General features: G+C 41.9%; 1 protein-coding gene across 7 annotated transcripts in view; it reads left to right on the top strand.

The window, feature by feature from the left end:
* The window catches only part of kif21b (kinesin family member 21B), a 77636-nt gene that overhangs the window by 41436 nt on the left and 18918 nt on the right, over positions 1–17282 (top strand). For 3 of the 7 annotated variants that reach the window (XM_074630335.1, XM_074630362.1, XM_074630345.1), the window contains exons 14-28: positions 738–926; positions 1013–1212; positions 1312–1419; positions 2070–2386; positions 3101–3284; positions 3932–4135; positions 4225–4326; positions 5588–5753; positions 6102–6162; positions 6329–6377; positions 7005–7249; positions 8603–8671; positions 8826–8936; positions 13634–13672; positions 17069–17205. In XM_074630335.1, coding sequence (XP_074486436.1) covers positions 738–926; positions 1013–1212; positions 1312–1419; positions 2070–2386; positions 3101–3284; positions 3932–4135; positions 4225–4326; positions 5588–5753; positions 6102–6162; positions 6329–6377; positions 7005–7249; positions 8603–8671; positions 8826–8936; positions 13634–13672; positions 17069–17205 — 2181 coding nt within the window. The remainder of the gene's footprint in view (positions 1–737; positions 927–1012; positions 1213–1311; positions 1420–2069; positions 2387–3100; positions 3285–3931; positions 4136–4224; positions 4327–5587; positions 5754–6101; positions 6163–6328; positions 6378–7004; positions 7250–8602; positions 8672–8825; positions 8937–13633; positions 13673–17068; positions 17206–17282) is intronic. The other 4 variants (XM_074630355.1, XM_074630379.1, XM_074630372.1 and 1 more) reach the window with 3 other exon arrangements.

Consider the following 17282-nt stretch of genomic DNA (forward strand, 5'->3'; position numbering starts at 1 on the left):
ATAACAACGCACGACTGCAGCTTCAGTTACACTGCGCATTTGTCATACCCCAAAGCTCAAGTCCATGTCCCAGCCTCTTTCAATAAGCCTTAGTTTTAGCATTTAACTCAAAGCACTGCTGTGCATTAATACAGCCTCACAGAGCTGCTAGCATGGCTGTAGACTTTTTGTCCTATTCGACGTTGCCTACATCTCCTTTTTCTTTAAGGACATTATGCATATAGTTTGCCAAATGGTTGACAGTAAAGACAGAAGAAGACATTTTACTCATTGGGTGGTTTCTAAAAGAAGCACAAAGAAGCAACACATGCATCAAGTAATGCCCAAGTTTTAGACAAGGGCAAATTTGGCCCGCCATGAGGTTTGATTTGGCCCACCAGATGTAAAAATAAATTAAATTAATTTTAAAAATGATAATATAAATCGCTGTTCATGTGGTTTTATTATTTGTAAGATAAAATGCTCTTTAAATATGTAGGATCCATAATTATTGTGTTTCACAAAATGGAGGCAGAGACAGTGGCACATGGACAAAAGGCATTTCGATTATGGGAAGTTGGGATCCTAGTACTATTTTGCATCTTAACAATACAATACAATACAATAAGTGTTTGCTTTTGGCCTGTGGCTCATCATTAAGTTTCAGTTTTGACATTTCCTGCTATTTATTTCATTATCCTAATTGTTTTATAAGCTCTTCTTTGCACTCTGTCTGACCTTTCCCATCCGACCCGCAGCCAACTTCCAGGCAGACCTGGCCGATCTGACCTGCGAGATCGAGATCAAACAGAAGCTGATAGACGAGCTGGAGAACAGCCAGCGACGGCTGCTGATGTTGAAGCTGCAGTACGAAGAGAAGCTCATTCTGCTGCAGAATAAGATCCGAGACACTCAGCTGGAGAGAGACCGCGTGTTGCAGAATCTCAGTGAGTTCATGCATCATGGGATTTGTAGTTTACACACACATGGTTGGGGAGTTGTTGGTCATTAACATTATTACATGGCTACACAGTGACAATGGAGAACTACACGGAGGAGAAGGCCAGTCGGATCAAGCAGGACTATGAGAAACGTCTTAAGGAGATGAACCGAGACCTGATGAAGCTACAAGTGGCCCAGAAAGAGCACGCGCGTCTCCTCAAAAACCAGGGGAGGTACGAACGGGAGCTGAAGAAACTCCAGACAGAGGTCAACGATATGAAGAAAGCCAAGGTAAGAGGAGGAAGAGTGAGCGGGAGCATGGATAGGTGAGATTGTTTGAGCAGGAATACTAGTGCAGTTTAGGGCGGCTAACCTCTCTGCTATTTCCAGGTGATACTGATGAAGCAGATGAAGGAGGAGCAGCAGAGGAGGAGGATGGTGGAGGCAAAGAGGAACCGTGAGATCGCCCAGCTCAAGAAGGAGCAGCGCCGCCAAGAGGTCAGTCTGTTTGTATGCATACTACAATGGATACTGTCTAGATACAGTCTACAGAAACATATTAACATGTTTTTTATGGTGCTTCAGCTCCCTCTAATGTCTCATGCAGAAATAGAATTATTGGGAAATTGGGCGCTACATGTAGGTGAGACAGTATGAGCACTGTTGTATATGAGCCTGTTTAATCTATGTTTCAGCTGTTGTCCACATGGTCCAAATTCTAATTTCACTACTGTATATAAAGAGTGACTCATGCTGATGAGTTGGTGTGTATGTCTCGCATTGAGGTTCTCCTTCTGTTTGTCAGCCTGGCACTTTAAAACCATGATTTATGGATCTTGTACATATTGCACACAGATTGTTGGTATTGTTTTTATGTTTTGAAGATTAGTACATACCCGAAATGTATTAATTTCCATCTTTATTTGTTTTCCCTGGAGGAGAGGGCTTATTAATGAGCATGGAAACATTTACACTAACACACCGTGGGCCTCGTTCGTAATCCTTTTATTAAGGGTTTTTTTTTTTAAGTCTTAAAATCCTCTCATGATCAACACTTTGTAAGCCTGTTGTGCAAAACAGCTCAGGAATCTAATTAAGGTAGACTGAATAACTAACATATTAAAGGACTGCTTCTCTCTGTCCATCAGTACCAAATTCGAGCACTGGAGTCTCAAAAGCGGCAGCAGGAGCAGGTGCTGCGCAGGAAGACCCAGGAGGTGACCGCCCTGCGGCGCCTGGCCAAGCCCATGTCGGACCGCGTGGCCGGGCGCGTGGCCCGCTGGAACCACAGTCCCCCAGCTACGGACTCTGGAGCCGAGTTTTCGGCCAGCACCACGGCGAGCAGCTCTGAACCTGAGACTGGGAGGTCTGTGAGCGGGCTGGTGAGACAGTGGAACAACAAGAACAATGTGATTGGATATCTGGCAGAGAGTGAAGGGAGCATGGATGGATCCAGGGTCATTGGGTAAGATGGGCTGATGCAGTCAATGACCTCTACTTTACATTTGTGTTAACACTGTCTTTGTAATTGATATTTTTATAAGAATGTATCAGATAACAATGTGAAAGGGGGTGATGAACCTACAGAGAATTATCACCTGAATCTGGAGCTCCTGTCAGTTTTACAGCAAATTTTAGCTCAACTTAAGCCTAACTTTACTGTTTTGGTTCACTCTCACTGCTCTCATAGCGTGGTTTTCATCGTAAAAGCTCTAAAAACCCACTGTACATTACCTGCTCAGCACCAAACAGCAGACAGACACAGTTGGCTACTAGCTGGTGAACACAGTGGAACATTTAGCGGCTAAAGAGTCTGATATAGAGGGCTACAGGGATGACATTTTTTTTGTAGGCCAACCATGAAGTTAGCATCATACTGGTTCCCTCGACAAACAGCCAATGGGATTTTTCCATTGGGTTTTGGATTATTGCAGAAAATAAGCTCTGTGGCAAACAAACGTTTATGATACTTGTTGCGTTCACAACTTGTTTCCTCCAAATGGCCAAAAAAAATGTTTTTGCAGGTTTAATTTAGGTGCTTAATATGGTGAAGTTGAATGTGTCACACATGTATATAGTACAAGGGGGTTTCAATTGAGATGATTGTTGGTTTCTTCCTTGTCATTTATCTCTTTATACTTTCTTCCTCTCCACTCCTCTCCTCTCCTCTCCTCTCCAGCGGTAGGAAGAAGTTGCAGCGTAAGCCAGCAGGCATTGGCAGCGCGGGAGCGGCGGGCAGAGCCAGCAGCTTTTCCAAATCCGCCCGTCAGAAGTGGCAAACACTAGAGCGTCGCATTATGGACATTGTCATGCAGAGGATGACAATCGCTAACGTGGAAGCTGACATGGACCGCCTTATCAAGGTAGGAATAGCCTTCACATTTTTACTCTAGATTAAGGTGGGAAATATTGCTGTTTGAGGCGTCGTTGTTACCGGGATTACACTTGGTTTGGTGGCTATAGAGTAAAATGGCATCCACTGGGCTGTACTGTTAAATTGGGACATTGACCTGTATCACTTGAGAGGACGTGTGATACAATTTGCCAGAACCAATATACACCGAGAGATGTGCAGCAGTATTAGTAGTGATTCAAATTAAACATGAGGAATAAAACGTACACATGTTCACAGTAGTGGCAGCAGAAGAGCTAGTTTCAGAGGTTACAGCTTAGAGACATTTTTGACTCACTTCCTCTCAGTAGTTCACACCTGAAACCAAAGTGAGTGTGACTCTTCCTTCCTTCGTTCTTCATAGACAGAGACTGTTAAAATCATGCAGTACAATTAGATGGGGATACTATTAATCTGTAAGATGTTTGAGCATTAATCAAAATGTATTTGTTCAGTCTGTATTGCACATACAGTAGATATAGTAAATAAAGTTTCCAAAGGTGGAAGTAACTCCCCCTATTTCGTGTCCTTGTCCTTGACATTTTCAGATGTTTTTATAAGTATAGCTCTGACTTTTTTTTTGTTGCTCTTTGTCCATTTGTGTTTTTGATGAGTCAGAAGCGAGAGGAGCTGACGGGCCAGCAGGAGTCTCTCTCACATAAGAGGGAGGTACTGATGGCGGACGGGGAGGGACCAGAAGCAGAGGACCGCCTCCTTCTGGAAATTAACGAGGACATTGAGGTGCTGAACGCCAACATAGACTACATCAATGACAGCCTGTCTGAGTGCCAGGCCACCATTGTACAGATAGAAGAGACCAAGGTATTAACATACACACACACACGGTAATGTTTGCTGTCCAGCTGTGAGAAGTGACACGTAGTAATGCCCAGGACCGTGTTTTCCTGCAGGATGAGCTGGACTCGGTGGACACCTCGGTGGTGATCAGCTCCTGCTCTCTGGCTGAAGCACGAAACCTGCTGGACCACTTCCTGAAGGCTTCCATAGACAAAGTGAGTTATCGTACAGAGCCCATATGAAAACTTAAGAGCATAAATAGGTTTGCAGGCTTAGAAACATGTGCAAAATCAATAGTGTTGAAACTATAAAATCTGCACTTTTGGAGATGTGAAATAAAATATGTAGCTTTAACAACAAAACAAATATAAAAGCATATACGCATCTATTATTATAAGTGTTTAAATACAGTACACTAAAATAGTTTTGACTCTTATCATATGCCACTGCAAAAATGTCATCGTGTATTGATGTTGCAAGTGAGAAAAATGCAGGTTCATCGTATAATGGATTGTGGTGCCATCTAGTTGTGTCTCTTTGTACTGCAACATGTTGTCAGGGGTGTATTTGTTGGTACAAAAAAAATCAATGATCACCCTTCAGAAAGTTAAACACTACTGTATACTAGGTAGTCTCATTTCCTGTTGTATGATTAATACCTAGTCTAAACCAGTGGTTCCCGACTTTTTTCCTTAAGGGACCCCTTTTCTATCATTTAGTAAACTGACGACCCCTGACGAAGTGACATATTTTATGGATATTTCATATTATATTAAATGCATAACAATAACCACAGAACAACTGTACAATTAACCCAAATAATGAACGCAATAACTGTAGGACATTTTGTGTAAAACAAGCAATTTGAATGAATTTTGAGCAGATTATTTCCTGTGAATATTGCATCGGAGATGAGTTTTCCTGTTATTTTTAGGAACTTTTAATACAATTCTTTGTCTGTATTATGTGTTGTTTTGAATTTTAAAAAATCATACATACTTAATAGGCTTCTTTTTTGACAAATTCAGTGTTATCTTCTCCCTGATGCTTGGCCGTTGTTCTATCAGCTCTTTGGTTGTTTTAACTGCGTACTTTTCTAATGCGGGACGAGGCTGTTTAGCAGAGAGGGAAGGCTCTGTGAATATAGCTCGTGTTCAGGTCTTTACTGTGTCTTCATCCTGTGTATATCTTAAATAATAATCCAAACTTTAAAAATAACAAGTTCATTCAGTTTTCTTCACAGAAATTAATGAAATGTTGAGATAAAGGCCGACTCTATATTTTAACAAAAAAGTTGTCTTACACACCTTAAAATCAAGAAGGCCTTACGACCCCCCGTGAAGCTTTGGCGACCCCTAGTGGGAGTCGGGACCCCCAGATTGGGAACCAGCAGTCTACACGTTGAGTGCTACAGTACTGTGAGTGTGTGTGTTTCTATTACCATTTTTGATTTGTCTGGTCATTGTGTGCACGCAGAGTTTACAGGTGGCTCAGAAGGAAGCTCAGATCCGACTGCTGGAGGGTCAGCTGAGGCAGACTGACGTGATTGGCTCGTCTCACAATCACATAATCCTCGATGCCCTGCGAGAAAAAGCAGAATACATCCCTGAACTCCAGGCTCTCATCCACAATGTTCAGCAGGGTGAGTGTTTGTGTTTAGGTCCGTGTGCCAGTGTGTAAGACTTTATAGTGTATGCTCCTTGCCTTAATCAGCTTTAGAGAATATATTAAAGATGACCTGTTATGCTTATTTTCAGATACCTACTTGTATTTTTGGTTTCTACTAGAACATGTTTACATGCTTTAATGTTCAAAAAGCGCTTTATTTCTCATACTGGCTGTTCTGCAGCACCTCTTTTCACCCTCTGTCTGAAATGCTCTGTCTGAGCTCCTGGTAGTGGTGGGGGATTAGGTTGTGACACATATAGACTTACTGAGTGGTGTACAGTGTGCCGGGGGCTGACAGGTTGTGTGTTTTGTGTGCTTCCAGAAAATGGTTACGCCAGCACAGACGAGGAGCCCTCTGAGTTCAGCCAAGCCTCTGACTGCAGGTGAGACTGCAGTCGCACACATTAAATCCATCTCACCCTGACCCATTTAAAAAAAAAAAAAGCATTGTGCAAGCGTGTTCATCCTGGAAAATTTCCATCTGAAAAATATGTACTCCATTTCTCTCTGTATCCATGTCTCTTACTCTCATGTCCTCTCTTCCTTCAGTGTGTCTCACATGAAAGAATCCAACAGCCATGAGGATTTCAAAATAAAGGTACAGCTGATTTGTGTTGTTTTAGTGCATTATAATTATTTAAATCCAAATTCTTCCTCTTTCTACAACAATGGCATCCTCTGTCTTAAATCCAGATGTTAACATTAATTCTATATTTTATATCTCAGAATACCAACAAAGTTTTTGTTAGTGTCAAAACATCAGGTAGTGCTGCGTCTTGCAGTATCCAAGCCTGTCCGACCTTTATGAGTCATGATGACACTGCATGCTGTCAGACGGCATTAGTGTTAGTGATTGTGTTTAGACCCTTGCTCTAATTTTCACTGTCCACACACATGCCACAGTTTGTCTGTCAGAGCAGCTGCCATTTTAGTTTGGAACCACAAGGTGGCAGTACAAGCAAACACTTAAAACCTCGTCCACTTCCTAGAGCTTGGTTTGATGTTCTGAGGAGGAACCCCTGATTTGACACAAATCCCTCTTAACCTCATGTTAATGCTCTGTTCTCTATCCTGTATTGGGGTTTTTAAGTTATTTTTAGCAATGGTTGCTGTTTCTTTTCTAGCATGTTTGTTTTACTGTTTTCATATGTCTCAGTTTTTCATGTCCCACTGTCCTCCTTTCTATGGTCCTCAGCAACACAAACTGTTCCCATTTTCCAACCAGATGGAGCCTCGTCTGTCCGCTCAGATGAAGGCGGTGTCTGCGGAGTACCTGGGTCCCATCCTGGACCCGTCATCAGGCTGCAAGCAGCAGCACATCACCAAGTCTCTGGCCTCGCTGACCGACATCCAGGAGGACGGCATGTGCCTGGGGTCAGCGAGTCTGGGACTCAGCCTGGCCCTACGAGACTCCTACCACCGGGACCGGGTGTCCCGCACCATCAGCCTACCTGTCAGGGGACACACCTTGTAAGTGAATCATAATGATCGCTGTGATGAAGCTAGGGCAGCAAGGCAGATCTATTTTTATAGCACATCTCAAACACACAGGCTATTCAAAGTGCTTCACAGACAAACGCATGAGGATGACATTCAAAAACATTTAGAAACCAGAATAATGAGATTTAAAAAATCAGATGAAATGAAATAAAAAAAACATAAAATGAAATAAGATGCAAATGTAATAGACCAGTAATACAGCTACAGTGCAGTAATAAGTTGTTAGTTGCCCCAAATGCAACAAAGGAAATAAAAGTGCAGTAGAGAAACCAATCAGTCAAAGGCAACAAGAGAACAACAGAGTTTTTCATTTAGATTTGGCAAGACATGCTATTCCTTAAGTGTTACCAGGAAGGGGGAATGGTAGAGACTTGGTTCTTATATTTTAGCCATTGTGAATTATGAGAACACCTCACAAGTATGGTGGAATCGGTATTGGCCAAATCTCTACCGGTGGACACATTTCTATTGTCGTACGGTATATGCCGTCATAATGCTCAACCCTAAATCAAAAAGTAATTTCTATTCTGTCAAATTAGTTGAGCTTCTCTACAAATCTTTCCAAGTACCGCCTGGCTCCTGCAAAAATACCCCCTGGGGTATGAGTACCCCTAGTTAGGAATCACTGCTCTACTGTGCGGGACAGCAAGGTGGCCCGTTTGTTAGAGTCTTCTTTAATAAAAGAAACCTCATCTCGAATCCCCGTGTTGGTAAACATTTGTTCTGCTGAAGTGCCCTGAAGCAAGATGAAAAGAGCAGAGTCATGGGATGCCGACGACACGGGTTGAACTGGAACATTTGAGACTATTTAAACATAAAACGTGTTACTGAGCTAAACAAACAAACGGGAGAGAAGCACGAGGATTATTGCATTTAACCATGCACACCCTGGAATATCACAAATCAACAAGAAAAAAAAAGAACATCGTTTTACATTTTATTTCCTGATAACGGAGATAAAGTTGTCAAGAATTTCTGTGTCTTTCTCAAACTGCACACTCCCAAGTTAACAACCACTGGAGACCTGCCAGAGGCCTGACATTTTTTAGGTTATAAAACTGCTTCAGGGAGAGAAAAGAAAAAGAAGAAGCCAATGAAGCAGTCAGATATGCATCAGTCCTCGGGGGATGGGAAGCCTGCTTGTGTGCGATTTGATATTTAAAGAAATTAGCCTGCCAGTCGCTTTAGTCTGCTAGAAATGCTGTTAAGTTGCATAAACCCTTGTTGCTTATTGATTCCCTATAGTTTCCATAGCTGTGTATCATCCTCCTGTGCACTCCCTTGAAGATATGCTTAGTTTGCTTTTGTGTGTCTGTGTGTCAGTCCCAGGCAATCTCGGGGTTATGACACTTCCCCTCTAACACGGAGGAAATCTTACGACCGTGCGTACAGGTACAGGCACTGTGATGCTCATATTTAAGCTACTTTGTTGGCAGATTGAACACATTTTTTGACTGTGTCATATAATTTGCCTTCCTTCTTCCTTCTTAACTCTTCTCGTCCTTCCTCATCCTTTAACACTCCTCACCCTCCCGCCCCTCATCAGGCCCACCGACGGCTACACTCCTCCCTCCTCCCCTCCTCTGAGGACCAGGAACGACCGCAACGTCTTCTCGAGGCTCACCAGCAACCAAACCCAAGGTTCTGCTCTGGACAAGTGAGTGCACGCTTGCAGATACATACACTCACACACTTCTTTTGTCCTTTTGTCCCCACATTCTCATCTGATCAGTTCAGTCTCCCTTTGAACCTTTCCTTTCTTTTCGTTTCTTCTCTTCCATGGTTTAATATCTTCCCCGGCCCTGTAGATGGGCTGATTGTCAGGCCTTTTGAGAGGACGGTGCTTTTGTCCGCGGTGTAGATGTAATAGAGGAGAGTGCTATTCCAGCTGTTTATCTGCAGGTGAAGCCCACTCGTAGACAAAAAGTCTTTTCATCTGGCATTAATGCAGTTCCTTGGAGGACAGATGGTGCGAACATTCACTGAATCCAGGTGTTAAGTGCACTCAGGAGGCATTTGAAGATCTGATCATCCAAACCACAACCGCAGGCCGCATTTAGCAACACTAACAACAAGGTGTAATTGCAGTGTGTTTCCAGTCGATATATAGGAGGTACCAGGAAACAAATGCAAATTAGGAAGAAAGCAGCTCAGATATCCTCTGTCGGAGAAGGGCAGTTGTGTTTGTGGGAAAAAAAGCAAAATGTGGTGTAATATGTCTGTTTTGAGATGACGTGATGTGCATTCGGGCAATAGAAAGAGAAATCAGCTTGTACAATCTAATCTAATCCAATGAAAATACAGCCCTGCAATATATCTTATCTCATGATATTCAGGTTTGTTGACAGTAGCTGTGTTTCCATTCACATATTTTAATGCGCATTTGGAAGTGTTGCATTAGAAAAGCTGTATGGAAACGGCAAAATTAGATAAAACTGTTTAAAAGAAAATGCAGAAAAAAAGTTTTACGCTCGCTGATGTGCTAGATGTGTTATGGAAACGCCTTTGCCGAATAAGTTCTGACGTAGCAAACATTTAACTTGCATGACTGGTCAGCTGTCTCTACTGTCGGCGTCTTCTTGGATATTCCCATTCCCAACGTGTGAATACTCGTCTTCGTCTCCAGACAGCATGAAACATCGCCAATACCAGCTGACATGAATTAAATCAATTATAACTGGCCCAATTGAAACAAATTGCTGAAGACCTCTGTCCATTTTTCTCTCGTAGATGGTTAGATCATGGATGTATGGGTTAGATTGTGTGGTGCCAGTTTCTGTTAAAACAAGACACAAACCAACGTAACAACTTGTCTTTCAGTGAATTTAATAAAAAGGCATACATTAATAACTAAAACATCTGCAGATGGACTGCAGATGGACTCACGAGCACAGCCACCTGTTGTGGACTGTGGCAAGTGAGCCCCGAATACAAAGAGTAGTCAGTATTTATACATTTAAAGCATAACATGAAGATAAGTGCAAAGAAGAAAGGAAGAGAAGGATAGAAAGTGTATCAATGCGTCAGCACACAGCAGACAACAGAGCATCACAAGACATAACAAGTATTTCAGCAATCTGTTGTTTGCAGTTACAGAGATCTAAAATGTCAGGTCACTGTCCTATGGTGACGAAATTGAACATGTGAGGCCCTGAGATTATCTAAAGGTACAGTGTTAAACTGCAGATATGAAAATTGCCATTACAATGGCCAAAGCGACTTGCTGTTTTTAGTGTTGGATTACAGCCATGCGTAGCCTATAGCGCCAACTTCTGACCGAACTACGCTGAGTTTATTCGCTCCAAACCAGTCGATGCAAACGTGCCTAATTCACATTTCTTTTTTTGCGACATTTCAAAAGATCGCTTAAAATTTGCTTGACAATTGAATGGAAAAACAGCTACAGTGTCAGAGAGAATTAGATTTAAATTTATGTACATCTTTGAGGCTGTAGTTAGATGTGTGAATTGGCCTGTTCTTAATGTTCTTTCATCCTATTTACATACATAAAGGTTAAAAGGATGTTTTGAACACTCATCAATGTGTAAACGTGTTTGCATTGGGAAGTGTGGATACACAATGTGGATATGAGATGAGATGTTAATGTCAGCTGCGGAGGTGTTAAATCTGGAATGAGCAACCGGCCTTTTCCCTTCCTGCTCGCAATCAATTCCAGCTTTCCGCTCTGACAAATGTCAACAGTTAATTTCAGCGTTTTGCTCTGCTGCTCTGCTGCTCTAAAGTTGTTTGTTTTGTAATCTTTATTAATCCGGAAACATTTCTCAGCCTTATTGACCCCTAATTGTTAGCGAGGACACTGTGTGAAATGAGTGTTTGTGTATGATGCTGTATGTGTGAATATCTGTGTGTTGGAGCCTGTGGGTCCTTATTATCGGGAGCAGGGGTAGGTAAATGAGTTGGCTCTTGTCATCTTTCCATGCAGCTGCTGTGATTGGTAGCCATTTAGAATGAGCTCTCAGGGTGGCAGTGTGGGAGGATATTCATGTTTAGGGTCGCTCATAGTTCCCACAGGAGAAGCCTTCCTATAGAGCATGATGGAGGAGGATGAAATATATTCATCTTTTGCTGCACGGAGCATTTGCATTGTTGCAATATGATGAAAGGTATTAACATCATTTTATCATCTTTTTTTTTTTACGTTAGGTGTGGGTAGGCGTAAATGTTTTGTTTACTGAAGTAAACACTGGATATAACCATTTTTTTTTGTTTACCAAAGATTCATCGTTTTTAAACCATCATTTTCACTTTGGTTTTTTATTGTGCTAATATAACTGACACTGTCCTAACTGACACTTAATTTATTACCACAAGCATAAATTCAAAACTAAATGGAGCCAATTTATTAAAAAACAATTAGAAAGCCAGTCTGAATTGTTTTGTGTGAGAAACTGTCTGCTCTGCAAAGACAGAAGATGATGATACCCTCAAATGCATCTTTGCAAATTCACAAACTCTATTAAAATGCAATAAGAGTTTTTTTTTTTTATGATTTTGACTGTATGGATGCATTCTGCGTTTGTTTTTTAACCATATTTGAAGAGATTGGTTGCCTGTGAGACAGGAATCAGGCGTTTGACACAGATTTGAAAGACACATGAGAATGAGGAAGACAGTTTTCTTGTCCTGATGGATGAAGAGACTTTGAATCCTAGAATCATTTTTTTTTAATCTTCGCTTTACATTTGCGTCCTCCAAAACCAATGCATTTTAAAAGGATTTTGTCTTGCGAGTCTAAAAAAAAAGCGGATATCTCTATGCTAATAGCCTCTGTGGCCAGCAGTAAATACCAAGAAATGGAGGAATTTTTTATCACCTTTTAACACTGTTGTTCCCTCCAGACATATCCACAACCATTTTGTTTTATTATTTCATGCTCAGAGTGTAAAGCACGGGCTCTCATGGTGGTCGACCTGAGGCTATAAAATATTTACAATATAATAACACTTTTATTGCACTGTTACACACAGTGGAGGTTCTGTATTGGTCTGGTCTGGATTTTTCCCTCGACAGCTTTGAGCGGGCCTTCGCCTGTGAGTCTGACTGACAACCTTATCCTCCATTCTGGATTTTCCCTTCTGTTAACCCTGATTGTGGTCCCTTATTTTCTTTTCTGCACCAATTCCCTGTATATGGCTGGAAGGAGTAGATGTGGGAGTGGACACTGGCATCAGGGGAGTCATACATTGGGGCTACAAATTGTAATGTGCAGTTTTTTTACCTCTGTGTATGACTATCTCGGCATTGGTCGTCTATAGAAGGTAACCTGCAAATTGCGAAAACTTGCAAAAACTCTCGCTGCCTGACAACCTATCCTAACCGTAACCATTCAAGGTCGATACCTAACCACAACCATCTCGCGAGAGTTTCGCAATCTGTGTGTTGCCTTCTAGACACAACCCTGGGCTTGGTGTTTCCTCCCGCACTACTTCCTTCTTTTCTTCCAGTACCTTTTTTTCTGCCTTGTTCAAATGAATAGTTTGACATATTGGAAGATACGCTTTTTCACTTTCTTGCCAAGAGTTACATGAAAATATTGATACCAGTCTCATGTCTGTACGCCAAATATGTAGCTACAGCCAGCAGTCGGCTAGCTTAGCTTAGCATAAAGCCTGGAAACAGGGAAATGGCTAACCCGGCTTCGTCCAAAGGGGACAAAATCCACCTGCCAGCACTTCTAAAGCTCAATAATTAACACATTTCTTTGTTGAACTGGTAATAAACTGTGTAAATATGTCAAGTCATGGTTTTAGCCCGGCACATAACTCTATGTAAAACCACAAATCATTTTTTTTTTAATTCAAAGGAGATATAACCTGTTTATTTTGAGCTTTAGAGGTGCTGGTAGGTGAATTATGTTACCTTCGGCGTAAACCTTATATTGAATGGACAGACATAAGAGTGGCGTCATTTTCTCATCTAACTCTTGACAAAAAAGTGAATAAGCCAAAATGTCGAACTATTTCTTTAAAACTTTTAACCTTTAATGTTCGCCCTAACACCACTAGGGAAAAGTCCACTAAACCAGCCATTGCTCAGTGTGGGTGTACCTACGGTAAACGTGCTTTACCAAGGAAAACATCTGCAGACAGCGGTCAAAGAATACGACCTGTTCAGTGAATATCTTTGTGAAAAAACACATTTGATAATCACAGGACAAGTTTTTATTGTTTGGCTGAGCTTTCTTGCCTCACTGCTTTTATATCTCAAACCCTTCCTCCAGTCACTCCTCCCTTTAACCCTTTGCCAGTAACCCTTCTGTCTTTCCTTAGCGTGGTTAACCCTTTCCTCTTCCCGCCCCGCCCTCCCCCTCTCCTGCTCCTCTTCTGCCTCCAGGTCGGATGACAGCGACTCCTCGCTCTCCGAGGTGCTCAGGTAGAGGAACTGTGTTTGTCACTCTCTGTTTTCCCATTTGCCTGCAAACTCACCTGGTGTCATCTCGTCTCCACCGGTAGTCAGTGCCTCGCCTCGCCTCGCCTCCTCCTCCACCTCCACCTCCTCTCTTTCCCCTCTGTGGGCGAGGTCGCTGTGGTGCATGTTTTAACCACATGCGGCTTTCTTGACCCGCCGGCATTTCCCACCTGTGATGTCGTGTTTCTCTGTGGTTTTGCTCGCACACGAGACCTGAATGAACCTTATCGCTTCTCTGCAGGCTGCAAAGCAAATATGAGAATGTGCAAATGTTATTCAAACAAACATCTTAAGACTAGTAACCACCTGATATTTTGATTTATCACCTGTGAGACAACCAACAACAACGATCAGTAAATTCCTATATATCTTCATTTCCAGTAAAGACTGCAGTATTGATAGAGGTTTAGAAATAAATGAGTGCCAGACTGTTTCTTGACCTCGAGACCTCAGGCAACCAGGACAGGCTCTAGGTTTTATATTTCAGTTTTTGTACATATTAAATGCAATAAACAACATGTTAATGAATTAGTTACAGCTATTTCACCCTGCCTCCAGCTTAGCTGAGCTAAGCTATTTGACTACTGGCTGTAGCATCAAATTTAGTGTCCATCATCTCATCTAACTTTCGGCAAGAAAGCAAATAAGCAACATGTTTTCCCAAAATGTCAAACTACTCCAAATATAAAAAAAATATATATATAATGATGATAAAAACAGAATTTTCCCCTCTTCTTTCTAATCAGTCTATTTCTGTGTATTTATCTCACACTCGCACACAAATTGATGCACCTCTCACCGAGGCTCTTCTGTCTGTTTTTCTGTGTATTATTGCAAAGAGCACACACTGATCTCCCTTCATGTTTTCATTAGTCTGCTGGTCTCTTGGTGCTTGGCCCTGCAACAGCCATTAGCAGCCCTCACATAGTGCATAACACAGCACACTATCATATCTTCCACTGACGCTGATAGAATGGGAACACTTTCTGCCACTTGGACCAGAGCCGTGCTGCGAGAAGCAGAGTGCTGCATTAAGCAATATTATAGTATGTGCAGTATGTCCTTTATGGAGAAAACTTTAAAGAATGTATTAAAAATAATGCAACATAATGATTCCCTGGCAGGTAAATAACAATTTCTTTAATGCATTAACGCAATCGAACTTTCGTAGGTTGTAGCATTTGCTAGATTTCAAGATACTTCTATATAATATGAAACTAAAATAACTGGCTATTTTCAAAGGGGTCCCTTGACCTCTGACCTCTAGATATGTGAATGAAAATGGGTTCTATGGGTGCCCACGAGTCTCCCCCTTTACAGACATGCACACTTTATGATAATCACATGCAGTTTTGGGGCAAGTCATAGTCAAGTCAGCACACTGACACACTGACAGCTGTTGTTGCCTGTTGGGCTTGAGTTTGCCATGTTATGATTTGAGCATATTTTTTATGCTAGATGCCTGTGAGGGTTTCTGGACAATATTTGTCATTGTTTTCTGTTGTTAATTGATTTCCAATAATAAATATAGACATACATTTGCATAAAGCAGCATATTTGCCCACTCCCATGTTGATAAGAGTATTAAATACTTGACAAATCTCCATTTTAAGGTACATTTTTAACAGATAAAAAATGTGCGATTAATCGCGATTTAACTATGGACAATCATGCGATTAATCACGATTAAATATTTGATATGATATATTTAACTTTAAAGTTAAATATATCATAGCTTTAACACCTTACTTCCCATTTTAACAAATGAGGATGGAGCGCAAAGCCTTCCTTAGACAACATGAGGGTTAACAGTCTTCAGAGTGATATGGTTCATTCAAAAACTGCACCTCAAATTCTTCTTCTCCTTTAAAAATCTCCCTTCCCTTCTCCATTTATTAAAAAAAAACCTTTTTTTATTAAAGAAATACCTGTGTTCTATCATCAGTCTTTCCAAAAATGGAATTGGACCAGAAAAAGAGGGTGGGACAGATTATTATGTGATGTTGTGTTCACTCCATTCACCTCAATCAGAAGCTGATAATCTGACTGATGTTATCGACCTCTTACATCTCTCCACTTACCCACATGTACCACATAACCTTTTCCCCTGGGCCCTTAAAAGGCGATTGGCTGTGGAGGTGCTGAACAGAGAGTCAGCGCCCACCTGACGGGTGGAGAATGGATGCTGCATGTGGTGATGTGATGACGTCTCAGGACGTTGTGCTGCTGTGGTTTATTTTTGAGTTGCGGGTTGCTGTGTAGTCGGTCTTCCAGGCTGTGTGGCTGTTGTGAACAATATTGTTTTGAGCTTATTCTGCACAAGTCGGTTCTCTTTTGTGTTTCATGAGACTTGGCAGTCATGCATGCAATCTTTTTTTTCCCACTGGCTGATGATTGGCAGTTTTTGATTTTGGTTGGCATTTTTACACTGTAAAAAAAACAAAAACATACACAGAAAGTATGGTTCGGTGTTTAATTTTTGATTTGACGTGTGTGTTTGTGTGCTTTCCCGCTGGGACATCAGCGTACGTGCAGGCACAGAAGACGAGCATGTTGCCGCTTTTGACACGTTTCAAGCACACCCTTCTGTATTTTTCTCACTCCGCGCAGAAACAAAACCTGTCCAGGATTTTGTGTGTAATCACAGATTCTCTTTTCCCTTCTCACATCCTCTGGCTCGCCCTCACTGTTTTGCTCTCTACCTCAGTCTCCTTCTCTCACACACATATGCACACACCCAGTAACCAACACTGGTGTTATTAGGAAGCCCACTGGGGACCAATTTTCCCACATTCCTAACTCTTCTTCTTCTCACCCTCTGCCTGCTCTGTCTCACTCTGCTGACTACTCTCCAGGCTCTCTGGGACTCTGGCCTGTCAGTGGGACATAGATGAAGGGTAGGGGGGGGTCAGCTAGAGCACATAACATAGAAGAGGCTGTGTGTGTGTGTGTGTGTGTGTGTGTGTGTGTGTGTGTGTGTGTGTGTGTTTGTGCATATGTGTGTGTGTGAGAGAGAGAGAAAGAGAGGGGAGATAGAAATGCAAGTGCAATAGGAGAGCAGCTCTCACTGTTGTAGTGCCTTAATTGGTCTGTTGGAGAGATGGAGCAGGTGGGCTCAGAAAACCAACAGGAAGTTGTCTGATTGCATATGGGCATAGTTTTAGTGGAGTACATCATCTGTATGTATCCAGTGAGGTTTGTATTGTCTCCGTATAATGGAAAGAATATCTGTGTCTTTGTGTGCATGTTTGTGATCGGCCTGTGTTTTACAGTACATACATCTGTAGATATAAGAAATCAGCCTCACTGGTTAATATTGAAAACACTGTGACGCCGTGTGTGTGTGTGTGTGATCTTTAGGGGTGTGATCAATCCTATCGGGGGTGTGAAAGGGGGTCGGACGGCGCCCCTGCAGTGTGTTTCTGTAGCCGAGGGCCATTCCAAGCCGGTCCTGTGTGTGGACGCTACAGATGAGCTGCTATTCACTGGATCTAAAGGTACACATACCACTAACTGTTTATATTTTTAAAGCTCTTCTAAATGGATCTTATTCACGTCGAAGCAAATAACATGA

This window comes from Sebastes fasciatus, chromosome 1 (assembly GCF_043250625.1).
Source record: "Sebastes fasciatus isolate fSebFas1 chromosome 1, fSebFas1.pri, whole genome shotgun sequence".
Lineage (NCBI taxonomy): Eukaryota > Metazoa > Chordata > Actinopteri > Perciformes > Sebastidae > Sebastes > Sebastes fasciatus.